General features: G+C 47.6%; 1 protein-coding gene across 1 annotated transcript in view; it reads right to left on the bottom strand.

Moving 5' to 3' along the window:
• RTKN2 (rhotekin 2) overlaps positions 1 to 21,298 on the bottom strand; it is a 106,200-nt gene that overhangs the window by 65,968 nt on the left and 18,934 nt on the right. The window contains exon 4 of the mRNA XM_044298198.1: positions 9,758 to 9,811. Coding sequence (XP_044154133.1) covers positions 9,758 to 9,811 — 54 coding nt within the window. The remainder of the gene's footprint in view (positions 1 to 9,757; positions 9,812 to 21,298) is intronic.

The following is a 21,298-nucleotide window of genomic DNA, read 5'->3' as shown; positions in this document are numbered from 1 at the left end:
GGTGAACTGACCAGTACTGGCTCGGCGCTGTAAGAAGTCTGCAATGTCACACCATAGGCGATTGGTCATATGACATGTTGAGGAATATGTTGGTTTGTCAACCGCTTTAACCCCTTTGTGACCTCCGCCGTATAGGTATGGCAGAAGTCGCATCTTTAAAACACGCACTCGCGCATGTAGTGGGCGACATAGCCGCTGGGTTTCTAACGTTTCAAACAGCAGAGACCCGCGGCACATGTATGCGATCAGCCATATGGCTGATCACATACATTTCACTCCTCAACAGCGCTCCTCAGCGGAGATCGAGAAACCTGTTATGCTGTACTAATAGCACAAAGCCTAGGAAAACCCAAGGAGCAGATAGATAAACAACACTGAGAACACTGTGGCAGAATGGCTTTTGTTTTTTTTCCCCCCACTTCCCACTACATTGTATGCAACCATAAATGGTGGCATTAGAAAAGTACAACTTGTCCTGCAACAAATAAGCCCTCATAAGGCTATGTGAACAGAAAAAAAAAAAAAAGAAAAAGAAAGATGGGGAGTAAAAAATTAAAACGCTAAATAGGCCAGTCCTCTAAGGGTTAAAGGGGTTTTCCAGTATTTTAATCTTGGAGAGGTTATCAGTATCTGATTTGTGGGGATCCACACAACCTCTGCTCAGCTGTAACTTCCCGCTCATGAGCTACAGCATGACAGCTGATAGGAGGGGGCACGGAGGGTCAGATCACCCTAATAAGATATTGATGGCCCATCCTCAGGATAGTCCATCACTATTAAAACCCTGAGTGACCACCAATACGCTTTCTCCCCCCCCCCCCCCCCCCCCCCCGACGCCTCCACAACGACACTCACAGGAGGATGTCCCCGCCCCCAGGACAGGAAACAAAGCACATGATTTAAAAAGGCCTCCTGCCCTTACTAATTCAGTCGTTTCCTGTCCTTGGGATCAGTGATCGTCAGTTTGCAGTGTTTGCCAACGAACACATGCGGGCTGCCATCTTGACTCACCAATCCGGCGATGCACAGGTAAGCCCTTACCTGTGCCGGTCTGAAATCAAATGCGGTCACCGGGAGCAGGCAGTTCCGAGAACAGCCTCCGGGAGCCTTTATCGGGCTGTTCTCGGAACTGCCTGCTCCCGGTGACCGCATTCGATTTCAGACCGGCTCACAGCACAGGCCGGACAGGTGAGTCAAGATGGCAGCCCGCATGTGTTCGCCGGCGAACACTGCAAACTGACCGTCACTGCTCAGGATGCATGGAAGCCTGTCCTGGAGTGCAAAAAATTATTTCTTCTCGCCCAGACTTGATTCCTTTCCCCACACTTTGTGGGAGGGCTAAAGCAGGGAACGGAAACCCCGGGGATGCACTCCCTCCCTTACACGTTCCTAGGTGTAAGGCAGCCCCGGGATCTGATGCGCTGACATCACCAGGCATGATTCTCCTTGGGCAAGAGAATCTCACGCTCTAGCCTCCACTACCGGGTGCCGCGGCCAGCGGGAAGTTTAAAAAGGAGTGAGGAACAGTCTGTTCTATCGCTCTATCACCGCCAGCAGCACACTTGCCCCGGTGGACGTGGACTCAGCAAGGAAGCCTGGAGATCCCGCTCACCTCTGCCCACAGCCCGGTAAGCCTCCTCCCCATTGGGGGGGGGGGGGGGGGGGGGGGGGGTTTATCCCTGCTTTTATATTTCTCTTCTATACGCCTAATGATTATGCACTACGGTTGGCTTCTCCATTTCATGGTGACAGTGGTGTTTTCCCAGTAATTCACCCCTGGTGTAGGTCATGGTCCTTTAAATTCCTGGCCCTACAGTCCTTTTATTTTTTTCTTAGGGCCCAGAGACCATGGCACCTAAACCAGCTGGGGGAGCTTTGGGACACAAGAAGTGCACCATCTGCAGGAAGACTTTTTCCTCTAAAACAAAAGTCTTTATGTCCAAAATGCACAGAGAACGTGGTCACAGAAAAGTCACCATCCTTCCTTGATTCCATGAGAGCTACAATTAGGGAAGTAGTAAATTCGGCGGTGGAATCAAAAGATGACACCTCAATCCCTACGCCCATCCACGTCTCAGATTCTTTACTTTTGACTTGGGGCTTGGGCTGGATGAAGGACTTGGGGCTTGAGCTGGATGAAGGAGAGCTTGTATCTGATCCAGACTCTGCTTCCTCAGATGATGGCTCGGGAAAACCCTTGTTTCTGCCTGAAGAGACTGACTGTCTTCTTAAAACCATAAGAGCCACTATGGACATTCAGGAGGGGAAAGAAACTCACTCTGTACAGGATCAAAATATTCAAGGGGCTCAAATGGGAGAAAGAAGAAAAAAGGACATCCCCATCCAGAACATCCCTGATATCCAAAGAATGGAGAGATCCTGAAAGAAGAACAACTGTAACAAATTCCTTTAAAAAGGAAATATCCCTTTGCGGACACCAAATGTAATCTGTGGGACAAAAAAAATGATCCAATGGACAAAAAGTCTGAAAGTTTATTGAAGAAGGCCTGGAAAACAAATACTTCTATGCTGCGTCCCAGTATTGCTTCTACCTGCACAGCCAGATCTCGATCTGTCTGGCTAAATCTGTTATAAGAGCACTTAGCAGCTGGTACCCCGAGGGAGGAAATCTCATCTTCCCTGCCTGTATTAAAACAAAGCATCACATTTTTTAGCAGATGCGTCTGCAGACCTAGTTAGACTTTCCGCCAGGTCAGCTGCTCTATCCAATGCGGCTCGTAGAGCAATCTGGCTTTGTACATGGCCTGGTGATGCCAGGTCAAAAAAAAACGCCTTTGCTCGATCCCCTGTGAAGGATAGATTAGATGATATTCTTGAAAGAGCATCGGATAAGAAAAAAGGATTTCCCCTTGAAAACAGTTACTTTCATCAAAGACTGTCCTTTCAGAACCAGGAGAAAATAAATAAAATTAAATAAATAATTGAGGCTGGATCGAAAGAAGGGTCAAGGAAGTGGCAGCCTTCTAGGGGCAGACACACACAATGACGCCATATGCCATTCACTGACGCCATTCACCTCTGCCTGGGTAGTATCTACCCTAAAAGAGGGCTTAAAAAAAACTAGAGTTTTCATCCCCTTCTCAGACAGATTTATTATAAACAAGATGGAAACTATAAGATCCACCATCAATTTGGCGACCATGGATCTCCAGGACACTTACTATAATATCCGAATAGGTCAGACTCCTCAAAAGTATTTAGGAATCACTGTCTTCATGGGGGACCAACTACGCCATTTTCAGTTCAGAGCCCTCCCATTCGGACTCCTCTGCTCCAAGACCTATCTCCAGACCAAAATAATCCTCTTGAGAGTGCTCTTAAATTCTTATCTTCTAATGTCCTTTTTACCCCTAGAAAAAAGAAACAAAACAAACAATCTACTTCAGAAAGTCTCAGTTCTGCAGCCAGAGGACTTCCGCCATCAGGAACATCATGACCATCCTAAGCCTTCTGACGGCTACAATCCCATAAGTCAGATTGGCTTAAAGTCATACGAGGATTCTTCGTGCCTTCCTCTTATCCTCCTGGGACGGAACAAAATTCAGCCCTAGAAAAACGCCTTCTCATCCCAAATTCCGTAAAAAGATCCTTGATGTGGTGGAGAGTGGAAAAGAGCTTGCAGACAGGTGTCTATTGGCGGCAGGGAAAAACTATGGTGATAACCAGACAAGCAGTTCAGGATGGGGCGGCCATTCAGAAGGGAGAATAGTTCAGGGCTGTTGGGGAAAAGATATGTTACAGTCTTCCTCCAATCTGAGAGCGTTCATAGCCATCGTCTTTCACATTCCGTCTCCAAAACACAAAAGGTGTTAGACAACACCACAGCAGTGGCCTACCTGAACAAGCAGGGAGGGACCAGAAGCCGTTCCCTAGGGGCAGTGTCTCGGGACATTTTTTTCTGGGCAGAAAGAAATGTATTTTCTTTAACCGCCGTTCATGTGAAAGGAGAGAACAATATAATAGACTTCCTCAAGCGCCGGACTTTGAAGGAGGTAGAATGGTCCCTGAATTCTCAAATATTACAACAAATCTGCAAAAATGGGGAGTCCCAGATCTAGATCTATTTGCCACAAGTGGCAACAGGCAAATCAAAAGATTTTGCTCTCTCCCAACAGGACCAACCATTATGGGTAGACACTATCCCAACCATGGCCAAAAGCTCTTCTTTATGCTTTCCCAAGAACTCTAATGAAGGTAGAGGAGGAAGGAGCCCAGGCAATATTCATTGCTCCATTGTGGCCAAGGAGGTCTTGGTTCCCCCTGCTGCTCAGGCTGTCTCTGGGAGTATTCTGGACCCTTCCAGCTACCCCAGACCTTCTTCACCAAGGACCAGCATTTAATCCCAGGATAAAATCAGCTCAACCCGACGGCCTGGCGGCTGAATGCCTTGCGAAAAAAAAAAAAAAAAAAAAGGGTTGACTGATGCGGTAATCTCTACAATGATGTTGAACCGAAAACCCATAACCTCAAAAATGTATTTAAGAACTTGGAAAGCTTTTTTGTCCTTCTCAAATAATCACCATTCTCCAGACGTTCCTCAAATTCTAAGTTTCATGCAGGCGGGATTAGATAAGGGTCTCCGGCCTGCAACGCTCAAGGTGCAGGCTTCAGCTTTAAGTGCCTTTCTGGATAAAAAGACTGTCGGACTCCCCACTCATCAAGAGTTTCTTAAAGGGGGTGACAAGAAGTTTACCTACCTGCCGTTCTAGCATTCCCCCTGGGACCTGAGCTTGGTCCTTTCAGTCCTAACGGAACCTCCGTTCAACTGGCTCAAACGGATTTCTTTAAGAATGCTTACCTAGAAAACAGTTTTTCCTTGTAGCAATAACAACTGCTAGGAGAATTGGAGAAATTCAGGCGCTCACAAGCCTCCGTATCTTACTGTCCTGGACGACCGCATAATTCTCAGACATTGTCCTGCTTTTCTTCCCAAGGTGGTTTCCAGGTTTCATTGTGAACAGCAAGTTTTGTTACCTTCCTTCTGTCCATCTCCAACAACAGAAAGAAATAGGAAATTCCACAACCTGGTTGTGAGAAGGAGCGAGTTATCCTACCTGCACACCACCAGTAACTTCAGGCAGTCAGACCATCTCTTTCTCCAATACCAGGGTCCAAATAAGAGACAGGCAACCATCAAATCATCTATTGCAAGATGGATCACAGATGTTATTGCCTTTGCTTATGTCCAAAAGAATCTTCATCCCCCTTCCAGGATAAAAGCCCATTCTACCAGAGCAGTGTCATCTTCCTGGGTGGAGTCTACTTCAGTCTCATTAGACCAGATCTGCAGGGCAGCCACGTGGGAAAGCCCCATGACTTTTTTCAATCATTATAAAAGTAGACACATTCTTAAGTACAAGGACTTGTCCTTTGGCTGCAGAATCCTTTCTGCCGTGGTCCCTCACTAATATGGATTACTCTGTTAATCCTCCTGCGAGTGCCGTTTGTGGAGGTGCCGGGGAAAAGAGTTAATTACCCTTACCGGTAATGGGTTTTTCCAATAGCCTCCACACGGCACTGGATTTCACTCCCTATTTTTCTCTTTGTCTCTTACAAATGATGCAATTTGCTAATGGTTAATACACATTTAGTTTCTTGCATCACTTCCGTGTCCTCTCTTATTGACTGAATAGGTAAGGGGAGGAGGCCTTTTTAAATAATGTTCTCCTGTGTTGTTTCCTGTCCTAGGGTGGGAACACCCTTCTGTGAGTGCGGTTGTGGGGGCTATTGGAAAAACCAATTACTGGTAGGAGTAATTAGCCCTTTTAACAGCGGTCACTAACGCGATCACAGTCTTTTAAAGACCCGCACCAAGTAAGTATCATGCAATATATCCTCTGTGTGAGAAAAAAAAAAAAAAAAAAAAAACACTGGGGTTATTTATCAATCTGGTGTAAAATAGAACCAGCTTAGTTGCCCTACGCAACCAATTAGATTCTACCTTTCATTTTGGACAGTTCCTTTGGTAAATTAAAGAAGAAATCTCATTGGTTGCTATGGGCAACTAAGCCAGTTCTACTTTACACCAGTATGAAAAATGCCCCCCTCCCTCCCATATAATTGGTATCGCTGTAATTGTATAGACCCAGAGAATAAAAGGTTTTGTGTTACTTATACAAAACAATGAACGCAGCAAAATTTATAACATAAAAACTCAGTGGCAGTATTGCAGTTTCCCCCCTCCCTCCATTTCCCTTCAAGAAAGCGTTAATAAAAGCAATAGTTAAGTTATGTGTACCCCAAAATGGAACCATTAAAAACTACAACTGTTCCCGCAAAAAACAAACCCTTATATGGCTACATATAGACGGGAAAATAAAAAGATATAGGTCTTGGAAGGCAATGATGAAAAAATAAATAAATAAATCTCCTTGTCTTTAAGGCCCAAAACAGGCTGGTCACTATCTGGTTCAAGAATCAGAAAACCCCTTTAAAAGGGAATCTGTTATCAGTTTTCTTCTGTCCTCATTTTTAACCCCTTAAAGACTCAGCCCTATTTCACCTTAAGGACTTGGCCATTTTTTGCAAATCTGACCAGTGTCACTTTAAAACGCTTTGACTTATCCAGGGAATTCTGAGATAGTTTTTTCGTCACATATTGTACATCATGACACTGGCAAAATGAAGTAAAAAATAAAATAACATTTATAAAAATACCAAATTTAAACAAAAAATTTTTAAATAAATTGCACATTTTCAAGGTTTCAATTTCTCTACTTCTATAATACATAGTAATACCTCCAAAAATAGTTATTATTTTACATTCCCCATATGTCTACTTCATGTTTGGATCATTTTGGGAATGACATTTTATTTTTTGGGGATGTTATAAGGCTTAGAAGTTTAGAAGCAAATCTTGAAATTTTTCAGAAATTTTCAAAAACCCAATTTATAGGGACCAGTTTAGGTCTGAAGTCACTTTGCGAGGCTTACATAATAGAAACCACCCAAAAATTACCCCATTCTATAAACTACACCCCCTCAAGGTATTAAAAACTGATTTTACAAACGTTGTTAACCCTTTAGGTGTTCCACAAGAGTTATTGGCAAATGGAGATGAAATTTCAGAATTAAAATTTTTGGGCAAATTTTCCATTTTAATCCATTTTTCCCCAGTAACAAAGCAAGGATTAACAGCCAAACCAAACTCAATATTTATGGCCCTGATTCTGAAGTTTACAGAATCACATCATATGTGGTCATAAACAGCTGTACGGGCACACGGCAGGGCGCAGAAGGAAAGGAATGCCATACAGTTTTTGGAAGATTTTGCTGGACTGGTTTTTTTGACACCATGTCCCATTTGAAGCCCCCCCCCCCCCCCATGCACCCCTAGAGTAGAAACTCCCTTTTTGTGAGACAAGATAACAAGAAATAGCTGTTTTGGCTGTTTTCATCTGCCAGGTTAGATCATGTGATATATTTTTATAGACCAGGTTTGTCACGGATGCGGCGATACCCAATATGTATACTTTTTTATTTATGCAAGTTTTACACAAGGATTTCATTTTTAAAGCAAAAATAAAAAATCATGTTTTAGTGTTTCCATAGTCTGAGAGACATATTTTTTTCAGTTTTTGGGCGATTACCTTGGGTAGGGCAAGATTTTTGCGGGACGAGAAGACTGTTTTATTGACACTATTTTGGGGTGCGTGTGACTTTTTGATCGCTTGCCATCACACTTTTTGTGATGCAAGGTGACAAAAAATGGTTTATTTAGCACAGTTTTTATTTTAAATTCTTTTACGATGTTCGTCTGAGAGGTTAGGTCATGTGATATTTTTATAGAGCCGGTCGATATGGGCGCGGCGATACCCAATAAGTATACTCCCCCCCCCCCTATTTTTTACCAATTTTTTTTAACTTTATTTGGGCAAAATGACGTTTTTGTTTATTTTTACTTGAAACTAAAAAAATCTTTTGGGGGGTGGGGCTCCAAAAAAATTGAAGTTTCAAGTAAAAATAAACAAAACCGTCATTTTGCCCAAATAAAGTTAAAAAAATTGGTTAAAAAATTGGTTAAAAAATAGGGGGGGGGGGGGAGAAAGTATACTTATTGGGTATCGCCGCGCCCATATCGACCATATTACTCATACAGCTTCCAGGGCCTGTGAGATCCATGGGGCTTTTGACTCAGTCACTGACCGAACACTGACTGTGTGAACGAGGCTTAAAGGGGTTGTCCCACTTTGCTTTTTTAATCTTATCAGCAGTAGATGTCCTGATAACTTCCTGGTTCTCAGGCAGTTGAGTGAAGGCCACGCCTCCTCATGACTCACCCTGCGTGCTCGTTCATGTGTATGAGGTCATCCACATGGAGCCGTATGTGAGGTCCCGCCCCCCCCCAGTATAATAAACATTGAGTGCGGCCCCCCCCCCAGTATAATATACATTTAGTGCGCCCCCCCCCCACAGTATAATATACATTCAGTGCGGCCGCCCCCCCCCCAGTATAATATACATTCAGTGCGGCCACCCCCCCCCCCCCCAGTATAATATACATTCAGTGCGGCCACCCCCCCCCCCCCAGTATAATATACATTCAGTGCGGCCACCCCCCCCCCCCAGTATAATATACATTCAGTGCGGCCACCCCCCCCCAGTATAATATACATTCAGTGCGGCCACCCCCCCCCCAGTATAATATACATTCAGTGCGGCCACCCCCCCCCCCCAGTATAATATACATTCAGTGCGGACCTCCCCAGTATAATATACATTGGTGGCGCAGTGGGAAGTGCCAATGAGGGTTAAAAAAATAAATAAAAAATTAACTCACCTCCTCCAATTGTTCGCGCAGCTGCCGGTCTCCTGTTCTATCTTTAGGACCTGTGAAAGGACCTTTGGTGACATCACTGTGGTCATCACATGGTACATCATATGATCCATCACCATGGTAATGGACCATGTGATTAGCTCAGTGACGTCACCAAAGGTCCTTTCACAGGTCCTAAAGATAGAACAGGAGACCGGCAGCTGCGCGAACAATTGGAGGAGGTGAGTTAATTTTTTATTTATTTTTTTAACCCTCATTGGCACTTCCCACTGCGCCACCAATGTATATTATACTGGGGGGGTCCGCACTGAATGTATATTATACTGGGGGGGGGGTGGCCGCACTGAATGTATATTATACTGGGGGGGGGTGGCCGCACTGAATGTATATTATACTGGGGGGGGGGGGGGGTGGCCGCACTGAATGTATATTATACTGGGGGGGGGGGGGGGGCGCACTGCGCCACCAATGTTAATACAAATGCAGGAGGTGGGTGCCGGAGTGAAATAGCCGGCACCCGACCTCTATGATAGGGGGCTGCGATCAGCGGCAGTTAACCCCTAAGGTCCCGCTCCCTGTCATAGAGGTCGGGTGCCGGCTATTTGATTCCGGCACCCGCCTGCTGTATTTGCGCATGCGCGGGCGTGCGCGTACTTGTAGGAATGGAGAGGCGGCCCGAGTACTTGTTCAGCCGTTGTGCGCAGGCGCGGCACAGCGATGCGGCCGGACGAAAGAGGCCGTATCCATGGGATACAGAAAACAACAAAGGAATCGCTTTACATGATTTTTTGAATGAAAGGTAGCTTTTGGATAATAACATGGATAGGAAGATATGTTGTGTGGGGGTAAATAGATTAGATAAAACCTATTTTATGAAGTGGGACAACCCCTTTAAGTCTGTATGGGACCAACAATACAAAACTAAATGACAGTAGTTTGCACCCAGATTAATATACCTACTTTCTCTGCTGCCAAAATGTTCTGTATCCTTCCACATCAGGGGAATTCTTAAACCTGTATAACGAAATGAATGAATGTATAAATAAATAAATGCTTATCAATATTTTAGCTTTGATTTTTATTTTTTTTATTTTTTTGTGTCACATACATGTTACAGTGGATCTACGACTTCCAGAATGTATTAGGGAATCGCATAAATAGCAGCATCCGAATATCAGGGCTGTCTGGAAATTCAAACCATTCATGAAAATAGGAAACTTGTCCGGCAAATTTTTATTATTATTTTTTGACCTGGGGAGGGGGAGGGGTCTTCGATATATTATCATTTCAATTACCATTTTTCACAAATGCAGCCAACGCAGGAAGATACATTCCTTTTTATAATTTGTTTTTGCAATTCACCTGTAAAAATTGTCAGTGATTTTTACAGAAATTGCTGACTGTGCATACTTGTTAGTGTAAGCATGTCCCCAACCCAGTCTATCCCATGCACGCAATGTATTCCGTATTTTGCAGAACGGAACAGCTGGCTCCTAATAGAACAGTCCCATCCTTGACTGTAATGCGGACAATAGGACAGGTTCTATTTATTTGCAAAACAGACGTATGGAAAAAGGAATGCACACGGAGTAATTTTTTTTTTTTTTTTTTTTTGTTTCGTTTTTTGCAGACCCATTGAAATGACCAGTTCCTATTTTTTGTGTGTGTGTGTGTGTGTGTGTGTGTGTGTGTGTGTGTGTGTGTGTGTATAGGACCTTGAGCCTCAGTCACATTTCTGTTTTTCACAGATGTGCGCTATCCGCATTTTCCATGGACAACACACGTACCCATTGATTTCGATGTGTGTATTCACACATCAGTGGATTTCCACTGACCGCGGGTCAGTAGAAATAAATTTATGAGACATCACTACTTTGGTTTGTGATGCAGACCAAACACACCCAAATGAATGCGGTCTGTGGGTCCGTGAAAAATCTGATACCGCATGGATGGCATCCATGTTCTGTCACTGTTTGACGGACCACTGGTAGGAGATGCTCTGGAAATTTTCAGCTGGACAGTGTCACAGACCAAACACTGATTCTTCACCGACTTATTTTACGCGAACATCAAATGGACAAGGAAATGTGAACAAGCCCTTAGTGTGGCTATGATTATATCACAGCAATATATGGCGTGGTTACCACATCTATGCAGTGAGCTTAGCTCTGGTATGCCACGCGTGTAGAAATCTTGGTTTTGTTACTGTGTCTATGCAGAACCCAATATAGCCTTAGGCCAGGGCTACACTGCAACTGTAAGTCGCGGGAGAAAAAGGGAACAACTACACTGCGACGTGTGTTGCACAACATTTAATTTTAATGATAGTTTATGGCGTCACACTGCGACACCATAAACTTATCATTACAAAAAATGTCACACCACATTGATGCGACACATGTCGCCCTAGCCTTAAAGGGGTTGTGTCACTTAATAATGTATTATTAAGAGGGCTGGATTTCACAGGCTCGTCAACGGAAGGCAGCGCGATGCCTTCTTTAGACATCGGGCCCCCCACAGCTGCATGGGGACCCGACCACCGCACCAGGTAAAAGCCGCAAACCGCAGGTCTGAATTGACCTGCGGTTTGCTGCGATCGCCGATACGAGGGGCGCGGCGGAGGGTCGCATGACCCCCTCCCAGCGTTGTGACAGGATGCCCGCTGTCACAATTAACCCCCGCAAACGTGGCGTACCGGTACGTCCCAAGTCCCTAAGGGGTTAAAGGGAATCTGTCACCCCGATTTTGGGCTATTATCTACAGTAATACATGAGTAACACTGCTGATAAGCAGTCCAGATATATTTTTTTCTTTCCTGCTATGACTACTGGTTGACAGGGCTAGGTGTGATGAGGTTTTCACTGCTTGGTCCTGTCAGAGGGCGCAGCAGTTGCAGAGAGAGATGAGCCTCTAGGTGTAATGGCAACGCCCCTGTTGCTCCTAGAGGCTCATTTGTATATATTAAAACTTTATTTTTCTCAGTAATGCAGGCACATGAACATGGAACCAACACAGATGCCTTCAGCTGCCAAGCGCACATGTAACAGGGCAGACAGTGCAGTACAATGCTCTTTAATCTGCCCATGGATGACCTGGCCACACAGCACTCTGGGGCAGATTTATCAAAACTGCCGTAGTCATCTACAGCAACCAATCAGATTCCAATTTACATTTTTCAGAACTCCTTTGGAAAATGAATAGTGGAATAGGATTGGTTGCTATTGGCAACCAAGCCAGTTTTCCTTTAAACCAGTTTGGTAAATCTCCACCCTTTTTCTTTTACGCTTTTTGCAAACCTTGTAGTTGTTGTCAATTACACAAGGCCTAATACTATAAAACCAAGTCCCACGACTACAAGATTACAGGCCGGGCTCCTCTGTGCCATGAATACCGGCAGCAGGAAGACGCTTGTTCCCTGCGATCTCCGGGGGAAGCACGGCTGCAGCATTCTGAACAAGTGCAGCATGAAAAATATATTCAATTTAAAAGCCCATAAAACATTTTCACTACCTGTTGACTGCAGGAAACTAAATTACATCGGAGAGATTAAACTAGGGCTGCAGCACAGGCCCCGCTTGGCATTTAGCAAAAGGTGTGAATTCATGCCGATCGTTTCTTTTTTCATATGACCATTAAGACAGAGCTGGTAGTTCCATTGTGGATAAATCACAGGTGCGACAAACCTGCCGCTTGTATTGAGATTTGCTGGCAGAATTATGAATGATCTAATTCGCCGTTGCTAACGCAACAGTAAAGTTTTTCAGTTTTTCCTCTCCTCAGCCAGTTCTTTAATCATTCGAGCACAAGAAGGTAATGATGTAATGTGTCTCAGTGGATACACAATGATATAGTGCTTAAAAAATAGTCCATCTCAGCCGGCCGTCAGCTATTTTTATATATTCTTGCTCTTCAACTCCTGACCCACTTGAGCCCCAAAAAGGCACTGTTTGTTTCCCTGGAGACACTAATAACATACTCAAAAGTTACCTGCTGCCCCCAAAACAAAAGAACAGCTGTGTGCAACCAGTCTGCTCTTTTTCAGGAACAAAAAAAAAAAAAAAAAAATGCACAGAAAACAGGTTTTTTTTTTCCCCCCCAGATACCAAGTAATTTTAAATGGGAGATTCGGCACTCATTCTGTTCTGCCCCAAGATAAGGCAGAACAGACCCTTAAAACATGCAAATCCCCCCACAACAGTGCGGTCTACATGGGCGTCTCCGATTCTGCTGGTATGACTAGGGGTTTTCCCAAGACTTTACTACTCTGGATAGGTCATCAGTATCTGAGTGATGGGGGTCCAACAGCCAGGGCCCCCACTATTGAGCGGTTTGAAAAGGCACCCGTGCTCACAGTACCACCGCAGCCTTCTTGTAGCTTAGCCTAGGCAATGTGACGTTACGTTTATTGGTTACGTGGCCCAAGCGCAGCTCAGCCCCACTGAAGTGAATGGGGCCGAGCGGGATATCGAGCACAGCCGCCATCAAACGGACAGCACTGTGCTTTGTGCCGTGGCATGCACAGGAGCGCCCCTGTCTTCTCAAACAGCTGATCGGCAGGGGTCCTGGGTGTCAGACCCTCACCAATCAGATACTGATGGCCTATCCTGAGAACAGATAATCAGTAGTAGAGTCTCGGAAAACCCTTTTCTTTTGCATATTTTTTTCCCTATGAAGAAGTGCCTGAAAAATAAGTCTCCAGACAACTGTATTGCTTCAGTGAGAAACAGTACTTCTCCCCAAGCTGCGCCTAAGGCTTCATTCACACATGAACACGGTCCACAAGATACCGGACTGGCTGAAGAGGCATACTCATATGTTGCCTCTGATACCAAGTCGACAAGTGAGGGAGAAGAGGATGCCACTTTCCTCTACTCCATCATCAGGTGATGAGGGATCCTCTAGAAGGCACCCCAGGGTAGCATCAGAGACAGCCCCCCAGAGTGACCCTATACGGACCCCACCCCCTGACGATTATCAGCCCCAAATTCCTGTGTTTGTGCGCAGCTCAGGAATTCAGAGAGATTGTGCGGGCTTCACTGAAACAGAATTTTTTTTAAAATCTTTGTCTCTGAAGATTTATTACATTTGATACTAACCCAAACAAATTTATACGCCCAGCAATTTATTTCCCAGAACCCCACATCGCCCTATGCTAGACCCCAGTAAATGCAGCAGAGATGATGACCGGATAGAGGGTAGAGGATATAATATATATATATATATATATATATATATATATATATATATATATATATATATATATATACACACACACACACACACACACAGTACAGACCAAAAGTTTGGACACACCTTCTTATTCAAAGAGTTTTCTTTATTTTCATGACTATGAAAATTGTAGATTCACACTGAAGGCATCAAAACTATGAATTAACACATGTGGAATTATATACATAACAAAAAAGTGTGAAACAACTGAAAATATGTCATATTCTAGGTTCTTCAAAGTAGCCACCTTTTGCTTTGATTACTGCTTTGCACACTCTTGGCATTCTCTTGATGATCTTCAAGAGGTAGTCACCTGAAATGGTTTTCCAACAGTCTTGAAGGAGTTCCCAGAGATGCTTAGCACTTGTTGGCCCTTTTGCCTTCACTCTGCAGTCCAGCTCACCCCAAACCATCTCGATTGGGTTCAGGTCCGGTGACTGTGGAGGCCAGGTCATCTGGTGCAGTCCCCCCCATCACTCTCCTTCATGGTCAAATAGCCCTTACACAGCCTGGAGGTGTGTTTGGGGGTCATTGTCCTGTTGAAAAATAAATGATGGTCCAACTAAACGCAAACCAGATGGAATAGCATGCCGTTGCAAGATGCTGTGGTAACCATGCTGGTTCAGTATGCCTTCAATTTTGAATAAATCCCCTACAGTGTCACCAGCAAAGCACCATCACACCTCCTCCTCCTCGATGCTTCACAGTGGGAACCAGGCATGTAGAGTCCATCCGTTCACCTTTTCTGCGTCGCACAAAGACATGGTGGTTGGAACCAAAGATCTCAAATTTGGACTCAGACCAAAGCACAGATTTCCACTGGTCTCATGTCCAAACAAGTCTCTTCTGCTTGTTGCCTGCCCTTAGCAGTGGTTTCCTAGCAGAGATATATATATATATATATATATATATTTGTGGTCAAGGCTCCGGGGGAGCGCTGGCCGAAGGTGGAGAACTGGAGAAGGAACCTAACTTGGCTAGTGGTGTGCCTTTAGCCATGTAACGCGGGTGAGCCAGAAAAGGGGGCTAACCCAGGGAGTCTGAGCTTGGAGCAAGACTGGAGATGAGGGAGGGTAGGGTGGGGCACCACGCGATGCCGACGTCTGATGGATGCAGCGAGGGAAGGTTAAGTACCCTATGCCCCTCCCACAAATGCAGGCTGGAAAACCAGCCTGCTGTACTTGTGGTCAAGGCTCCGGGGGAGCGCTGGCCGAAGGTGGAGAACTGGAGAAGGAACCTAACTTGGCTAGTGGTGTGCCTTTAGCCATGTAACGCGGGTGAGCCAGAAAAGGGGGCAAAACAGGAATTTAGGCAGTTTATTGGATGAGAATTTACAGAACCAGACTGGAGAAGGCCCTGGCGATCTCGGCCCGTGGATGGGGGACATAACGGGAAAAGCACGAAGACTGCCACCGTCCCATCTTCCGTATGACGTGAGCGGGCACGCCGTGTTTGGAAGCAGCGGATGCGGCTCTGATTCGGAAAGAGTGCCCGGATATTGAGGCCGCGTGAAAACCTAGCCCCGAGGCTAAGGAGCCGATGTGTTTGATGAACTGCGCAGAAGTCAGTGAGAGCACGGGAAAAGGCAGTAAGGGGCTGTAAGGAGTTCTGTCACGTAGAGCGGAGAGCAGCTGGTTGAAAACTGTCACGGGACACCAAGGGTTAAATGAATTAAAATACTCGATCTGCACTGGCGGACCGACTTGGGAGGTCTTGGAGGAAGGAAGGAAGAAAATGAAATGGTCGAGACTGCGGTGGAGCTGACCGATTGCTGGCCCTAAGCTCCGTGCCGAGGTGCAGCAGAACTCCCCAGGCCTGAGGAACCCGTAGAAGCTGAGATAGAGGGCAGCTTTGAGGACCAGGCTTTTGAAAGGGCCAAAGGGACTACCATCTAGGGCGGCCGAAATTTTTGGGAAAAAGTCCCCTGTGACTGGTTGCCTGGTGGGAGCGGATGGAGGAGAGAGCTTCTGGATGCCCCTCAGGACCGCCTTGACCGCCTGAGAGGAAAAAAAGGAGGAGTGACTGGGGTGACTGACCATGTGGTGATGCTGGATCCCTGCCAGGTAGAGTCTGATGGTATTGTGGGATAGTCGTAGCTCCTTGTGGCAGTAAGCCAGGAAGGCCAGGACGAAGGAGACTTTGTCCCTGTCCCCCCTGGGATGAAGAAGTGAAAACCGTCTGAAGGTGTTCCACCCCGTTAAATAGTTCCGGGCAGTGTTGGCTGAGAGTGACTTGCGGATGAGACCATGGGCTGCGGAGACGTACTTATCTAGTCCATTATCAAGTCTTCGAACCCTGGGGGGGTGATCCCGACTTTCCGTGCTCCCGGCATGATCTGAAAAAACAAACTAATGTTTAGGCGGGACAGGGCATCGGCTGCGGTGTTTTTCTTGCCCTCGATGTGCCTGCAGATGATACGGAAATTGTGTTGTAAGGACAGCCAGGTGAGCTTGCGAACTAGACGCATGACCTTGGGGGAGCTGGATCTGCCCCTGGCGAGGATGTCGACCACTGCTTGGTTGTCTGTCATGCAGCACACCGGCTTGTCCCTCCATGACTGCCCCCAGACGTGAGCAGCCGCTACGATGGGGTATACCTCGAGTAAGGGGGAGGACTTGGCAGCCTCCTGGTCAGAAGAGACCTGCGTGGGCCAAGGACCCGCAAACCATTGGTCCCCGCAGATGGCCCCGAAACCGAGGGAAGCAGCAGCGTCAGAAAACACCAAGGGGGAGGCATCGTTCCACGCCATTCCAGCTGGACAAAAAGACTGACCACATGGCCAGGTCCGCCAACGCATCGCGTCCGAGGTGGACGAGGGCATGCTGATCCGAGGCTGTTGGGAGGAGTCTGAGCAGGCCCGAGGTGAAGGATCTGCCCTGGGGCATGATCCTGGCGGCAAAATTGAAGGACCCCAATAAAGATTGGAGCTCCAATTTTGACACCGTGCGGGTACCCACGAGCCTGGCCACAGAGTCCCTGAGTCTGACTAATTTGTCCAGGGGAAGGCTGGCCTCCATCTTGACGGTGTCCAGGGTGATTCCTAGGAAGGTGATCACCCTGGACGGTCCCTCGACCTTTGCCAAAGCCACGGGAACGTTCGGGCGGCTGAACAGGTTGAGTAGGCTGTCCAGCCTGTCCGGGGCGTGCACCGCCTGCTCGATGAGCAAGAAATCATCCAAGTAATGGATCACCCTTGGACAGTGGACATGATTCACCAGGATCCAGTGGAGAGCTTGGGCGAACTGGTCAAAGAGCCAGGGGCTGCTCTTTGACCCGAACGTCAAGCGGGTGGCGAAATAATACTTACCCCTCCATTTGATGCCATAGAACCTCCACAGGTGAGGCAGGATTGGCAGCAGCTTGAAGGCATCAGAAATGTCAGCCTTTGACAACCAGGCTCCTGCCCCGACCTGTAAGATGAGCTCTATGGCCTCATCCAAAGAGGAGTATTGCATTGAAAATTCGTCTGAAGGGACCAGGGAGTTTAGGCTGGGGGTGCTGGATGCATGAGGAGCAGACAGGTCGTATATTAATCTTTTTATTTGAGGTTTTTTTGGTGACCAGACCTATGGGGCTGACCCGATACACCAGGAAAGGAGACTGAGCGAACGGCCCGATCATGAAGCCCTTCTGCAATTCGGCCTCCAACAACTCGTCCACTGCCACGGGGTCCGTGAGAGAAGACAGAAGGTTGGGGCATTCATGGGTGACCTGTGGGAGGGTGACTAACCCTGTGTGGAAACCTTCGGAGAAACCCTGCTTGAGGAACAGGACGAAACTGGGATCATGATGCCGTTGGAGGAGGGAGAGTAATAGGTCAATGTTGACCCCGCCTAGTCATGAGCGCTTGGCCGTGCGCTGGGAACAGGAGGACTGCGGATGGGCCCTAAAGCAAATGGAGCAGATGTGTAATGCTTTACACTTGTCATAACTGCAGAACCCCAGATTAAAATTGTTGCAAACTTGGTTCTTCCCTAAAAAGGTGATAGGTCGCCCGAGTTTGTCCGTAAGGGGGTTGGACCTTGGCGCACTGGAGCTGGTCGTTGGTCTGGCAGAAGTTGGATTGGAGATGTGGGGGCACCAGTCGGAAGCATGGAGGACAGACTGGCAGCTGGCACAAGCCGGGGCTTTCTGGCCGGCAAAATGCCTGCAAAAGAGTTCCATATCCAGGACGGCCCAGTTGGTGACATGCTGGTACTGGAGGAACGCTGCTGCAGCTTGTGCGGAAAACGACCGGTGATACTCTTAGAAAGCAGAGCCGCCGTACTTGTAACCTAGCTCGGTGATCCGGTATAGGTAGGTATCTAATTCTTCCCTGCGATGGGGGATGAACGGAGCACACAATGTCACGGTACAGACTGAAGGTCAGCATGAACTCGGGAATGGTGAGTTTCCTGTTAAGTCAGACGTCTTTAGATCTCAGCACCACCGATACGTCTCCGCAGGCAATTGTCCGATTTTCGACTGTGTCGTGGGTCGAGATCAGGATAGCGGCCAAGTTGATGTCCTTTCCTGCTAGGATATCCCGCCTGATATTCTCTGGTACAAAGAAAGCGGGGGCAATGTCGGGAGTGCCAAGACTTGTACCTGGTGGGTTGGTCCGGGAAGTAGAAGGAATGGCTTCGGGCTCTGCCGGGGGAGGAGATGCGGAATCCTTGTTCTCGATGACCTGGAGTCGTGAGTCGATGTCCGAAATCGAGGATGCCAGATTGTTTATGGTTGCGTGGAGCTGGGTCAATGATAGCTGGATGGTCGACATGGAGACCAGGTCTTCGGAAGCTCTGGGTGGTTCAGGGGCCCTGGGCGTTTCAGGAAAGAGCAGACGGTATAGCTCTGCCTTTCGAGCCGATGCAGAGTAACGGATCCCCTTCTTTTTGAGTTCGGTGATCAACCTGGGGATGGTCCAGTGCCTGTATGAAGCACGGCTGGCTGCCTCGGAGATTGCCGACTCCGGGATAGACATCGAGTCTTCAATGTCAGACACGTGGGACATGGTATCGGGAAGGATGGCCCTCGTTTGAGCTGGACCCTGTTGGGAGGATCTCAATTGAAATGACAAAACCCATGCAAATAACCCCACGGAAAAAAAATTTTATTTTTTTTTCTTACCTGGAGTCAAGAGGAATTGGGGTGGAAAAAAGGGGGACCTGGGAGCAATCAAAAGCCCGGGAAAATTCACGAAGAGGGTGAGACCTCGCAACCGCAACCTGGGACGTGTAAGCGAGGCAGAATTTAACAGGTACCTGCGTGAAGAGGTACGCCAAACAATATTTCTGAAAATGGAACTTACGCAGATGATGATCAGGAAGAACGAGACCTGAATAAGGGAAAAAAAAAAAAAAAAAAAAATGACAACCTGAGCGGGCCAGGAGTTAACGAGAGTGACGGATTGTGCAGAAAAATCGGACTGAAGACCCCGGGGTATCCCGGGAGCTGGTTGCTGGGTCCGTAAACGAGACCGAAAGCCGAGATGCCCCTGGTGACGAGGCCTCGGCTGGGTGTCAACGTGGAATTTACCATGGTGGCCGCCAGCGAGGCGACATGACCCGCGCATGACGGCGACGGAGAGCCAACGGGACCCGAATGAGAGAGGTGAAGAGCCTGAACTGACCGTGATGGCAGGTTGAAGCCGAAAAAGCGTGACAGGACAGTGGGGAGGGAGTTGACATGGGTGGACAAGGACAGGTGAAGGACCTGACGGGACGACTGGAAAACATTGAGTGATAGTGGGAGAGTCAGGCGACCGGCCCTGAACATCCGTGCGGATTGTGAAGGAGACAAAACTGAGCCTGACAAGCAAGGGGACATGACGAAACCTGACCGTATCGGGCGCCCGGACATGAAGGGTAACAGAACATGAAGAGGAAGCTGGAAAAACAGGTGACAGGACACGAGAAAAAACTGAACCTCAAAGGTGACAGGACATGAAATGAACCTGAAGTGTCAGGTGAGAAGGCACGAACGAACCTGAACGTATCAGGCGACAGGACATGAAACGAACATGAACGTGTCAGGTGGCAGGACACGAAACGAACCTGAAATGCATCAGGTGGCAGGACACGAAAAACGAACCTGAAATGCATCAGGTGGCAGGACACGAAAAACGAACCTGAAATGCATCAGGTGGCAGGACACGAAAAACGAACCTGAAATGCATCAGGTGGCAGGACACGAAAAACGAACCTGAAATGCATCAGGTGGCAGGACACGAAAAACGAACCTGAAATGCATCAGGTGGCAGGACACGAAAAACGAACCTGAAATGCATCAGGTGGCAGGACCCGAACAGAACCTGAGAAACATGGAGACAGGACACGAGGGAGAACGAGAACGTATCTGGAGGCGGGACAACGAGGTGAACCTGAATGGCTCAGGTGACGGGACACGAAGAGAACCTGAACGGATCAGGTGACAGGACACGAAGAGAACCTGAACGGATCAGGTGACAGGACACAAAGAGAACCTGAACGGATCAGGTGACAGGACACAAAGAGAACCTGAACGGATCAGGTGACAGGACACAAAGAGAACCTGAACGGATCAGGTGACAGGACACAAAGAGAACCTGAACGGATCAGGTGACAGGACACGAAGAGAACCTGAACGGATCAGGTGACAGGACACGAAGAGAACCTGAACGGATCAGGTGACAGGACACAAGAGAACCTGAACGGATCAGGTGACAGACACGAGAGACCTGAACGGATCAGGTGACAGGACACGAAGAGAACCTGAACGGATCAGGTGACGGGACACGAAGAGAACCTGAACGGATCAGGTGACGGGACACGAAGAGAACCTTAACGGAACAGGGTGGCAGAAAATGAAGAGTTTGTTTTTTTTTTTTGTTTTTTTTTGTTGCCAGGAGCAATGGACGGGTGGGGGGGGGTATGGCTGGTAAAGGGCGGAAACACGCCTGTGCCGTGCAGCGTGCCAGGAGCCAGGAAGGGGGACCTGACTTGCCCTGCTGATCCGACCTGGGCAAGCTCCCCCCACCACAGCTCCGACACCAGAAACCGGGGTGCACCTCTGAGGAGTGATGGCGTGCTCCGGTGGTCACTGACCCTGCCGGAGACTGCCTGGCCCGTCAGGGGAGTTGTTCCTGGCAAAAAGATGTGTGAATGGAAAAGCGTGCAGGGTGGAAGCAATGGACGCCCGTTTTCACAGTCCCTGTGCAGTATTGGACCGCACAGCGCCCCCTGTAGGCCGCCCCGGGCCAGGAGGAGGAGCTGGTGTTGCCGGTGCGCGTCCCCGCAGCACGCTGCCGCTAGG

The sequence above is a fragment of the Bufo gargarizans genome, chromosome 6 (assembly GCF_014858855.1).
Source record: "Bufo gargarizans isolate SCDJY-AF-19 chromosome 6, ASM1485885v1, whole genome shotgun sequence".
Taxonomy (NCBI): domain Eukaryota; kingdom Metazoa; phylum Chordata; class Amphibia; order Anura; family Bufonidae; genus Bufo; species Bufo gargarizans.
This window is presented reverse-complemented; position numbering and strand designations above follow the sequence as displayed.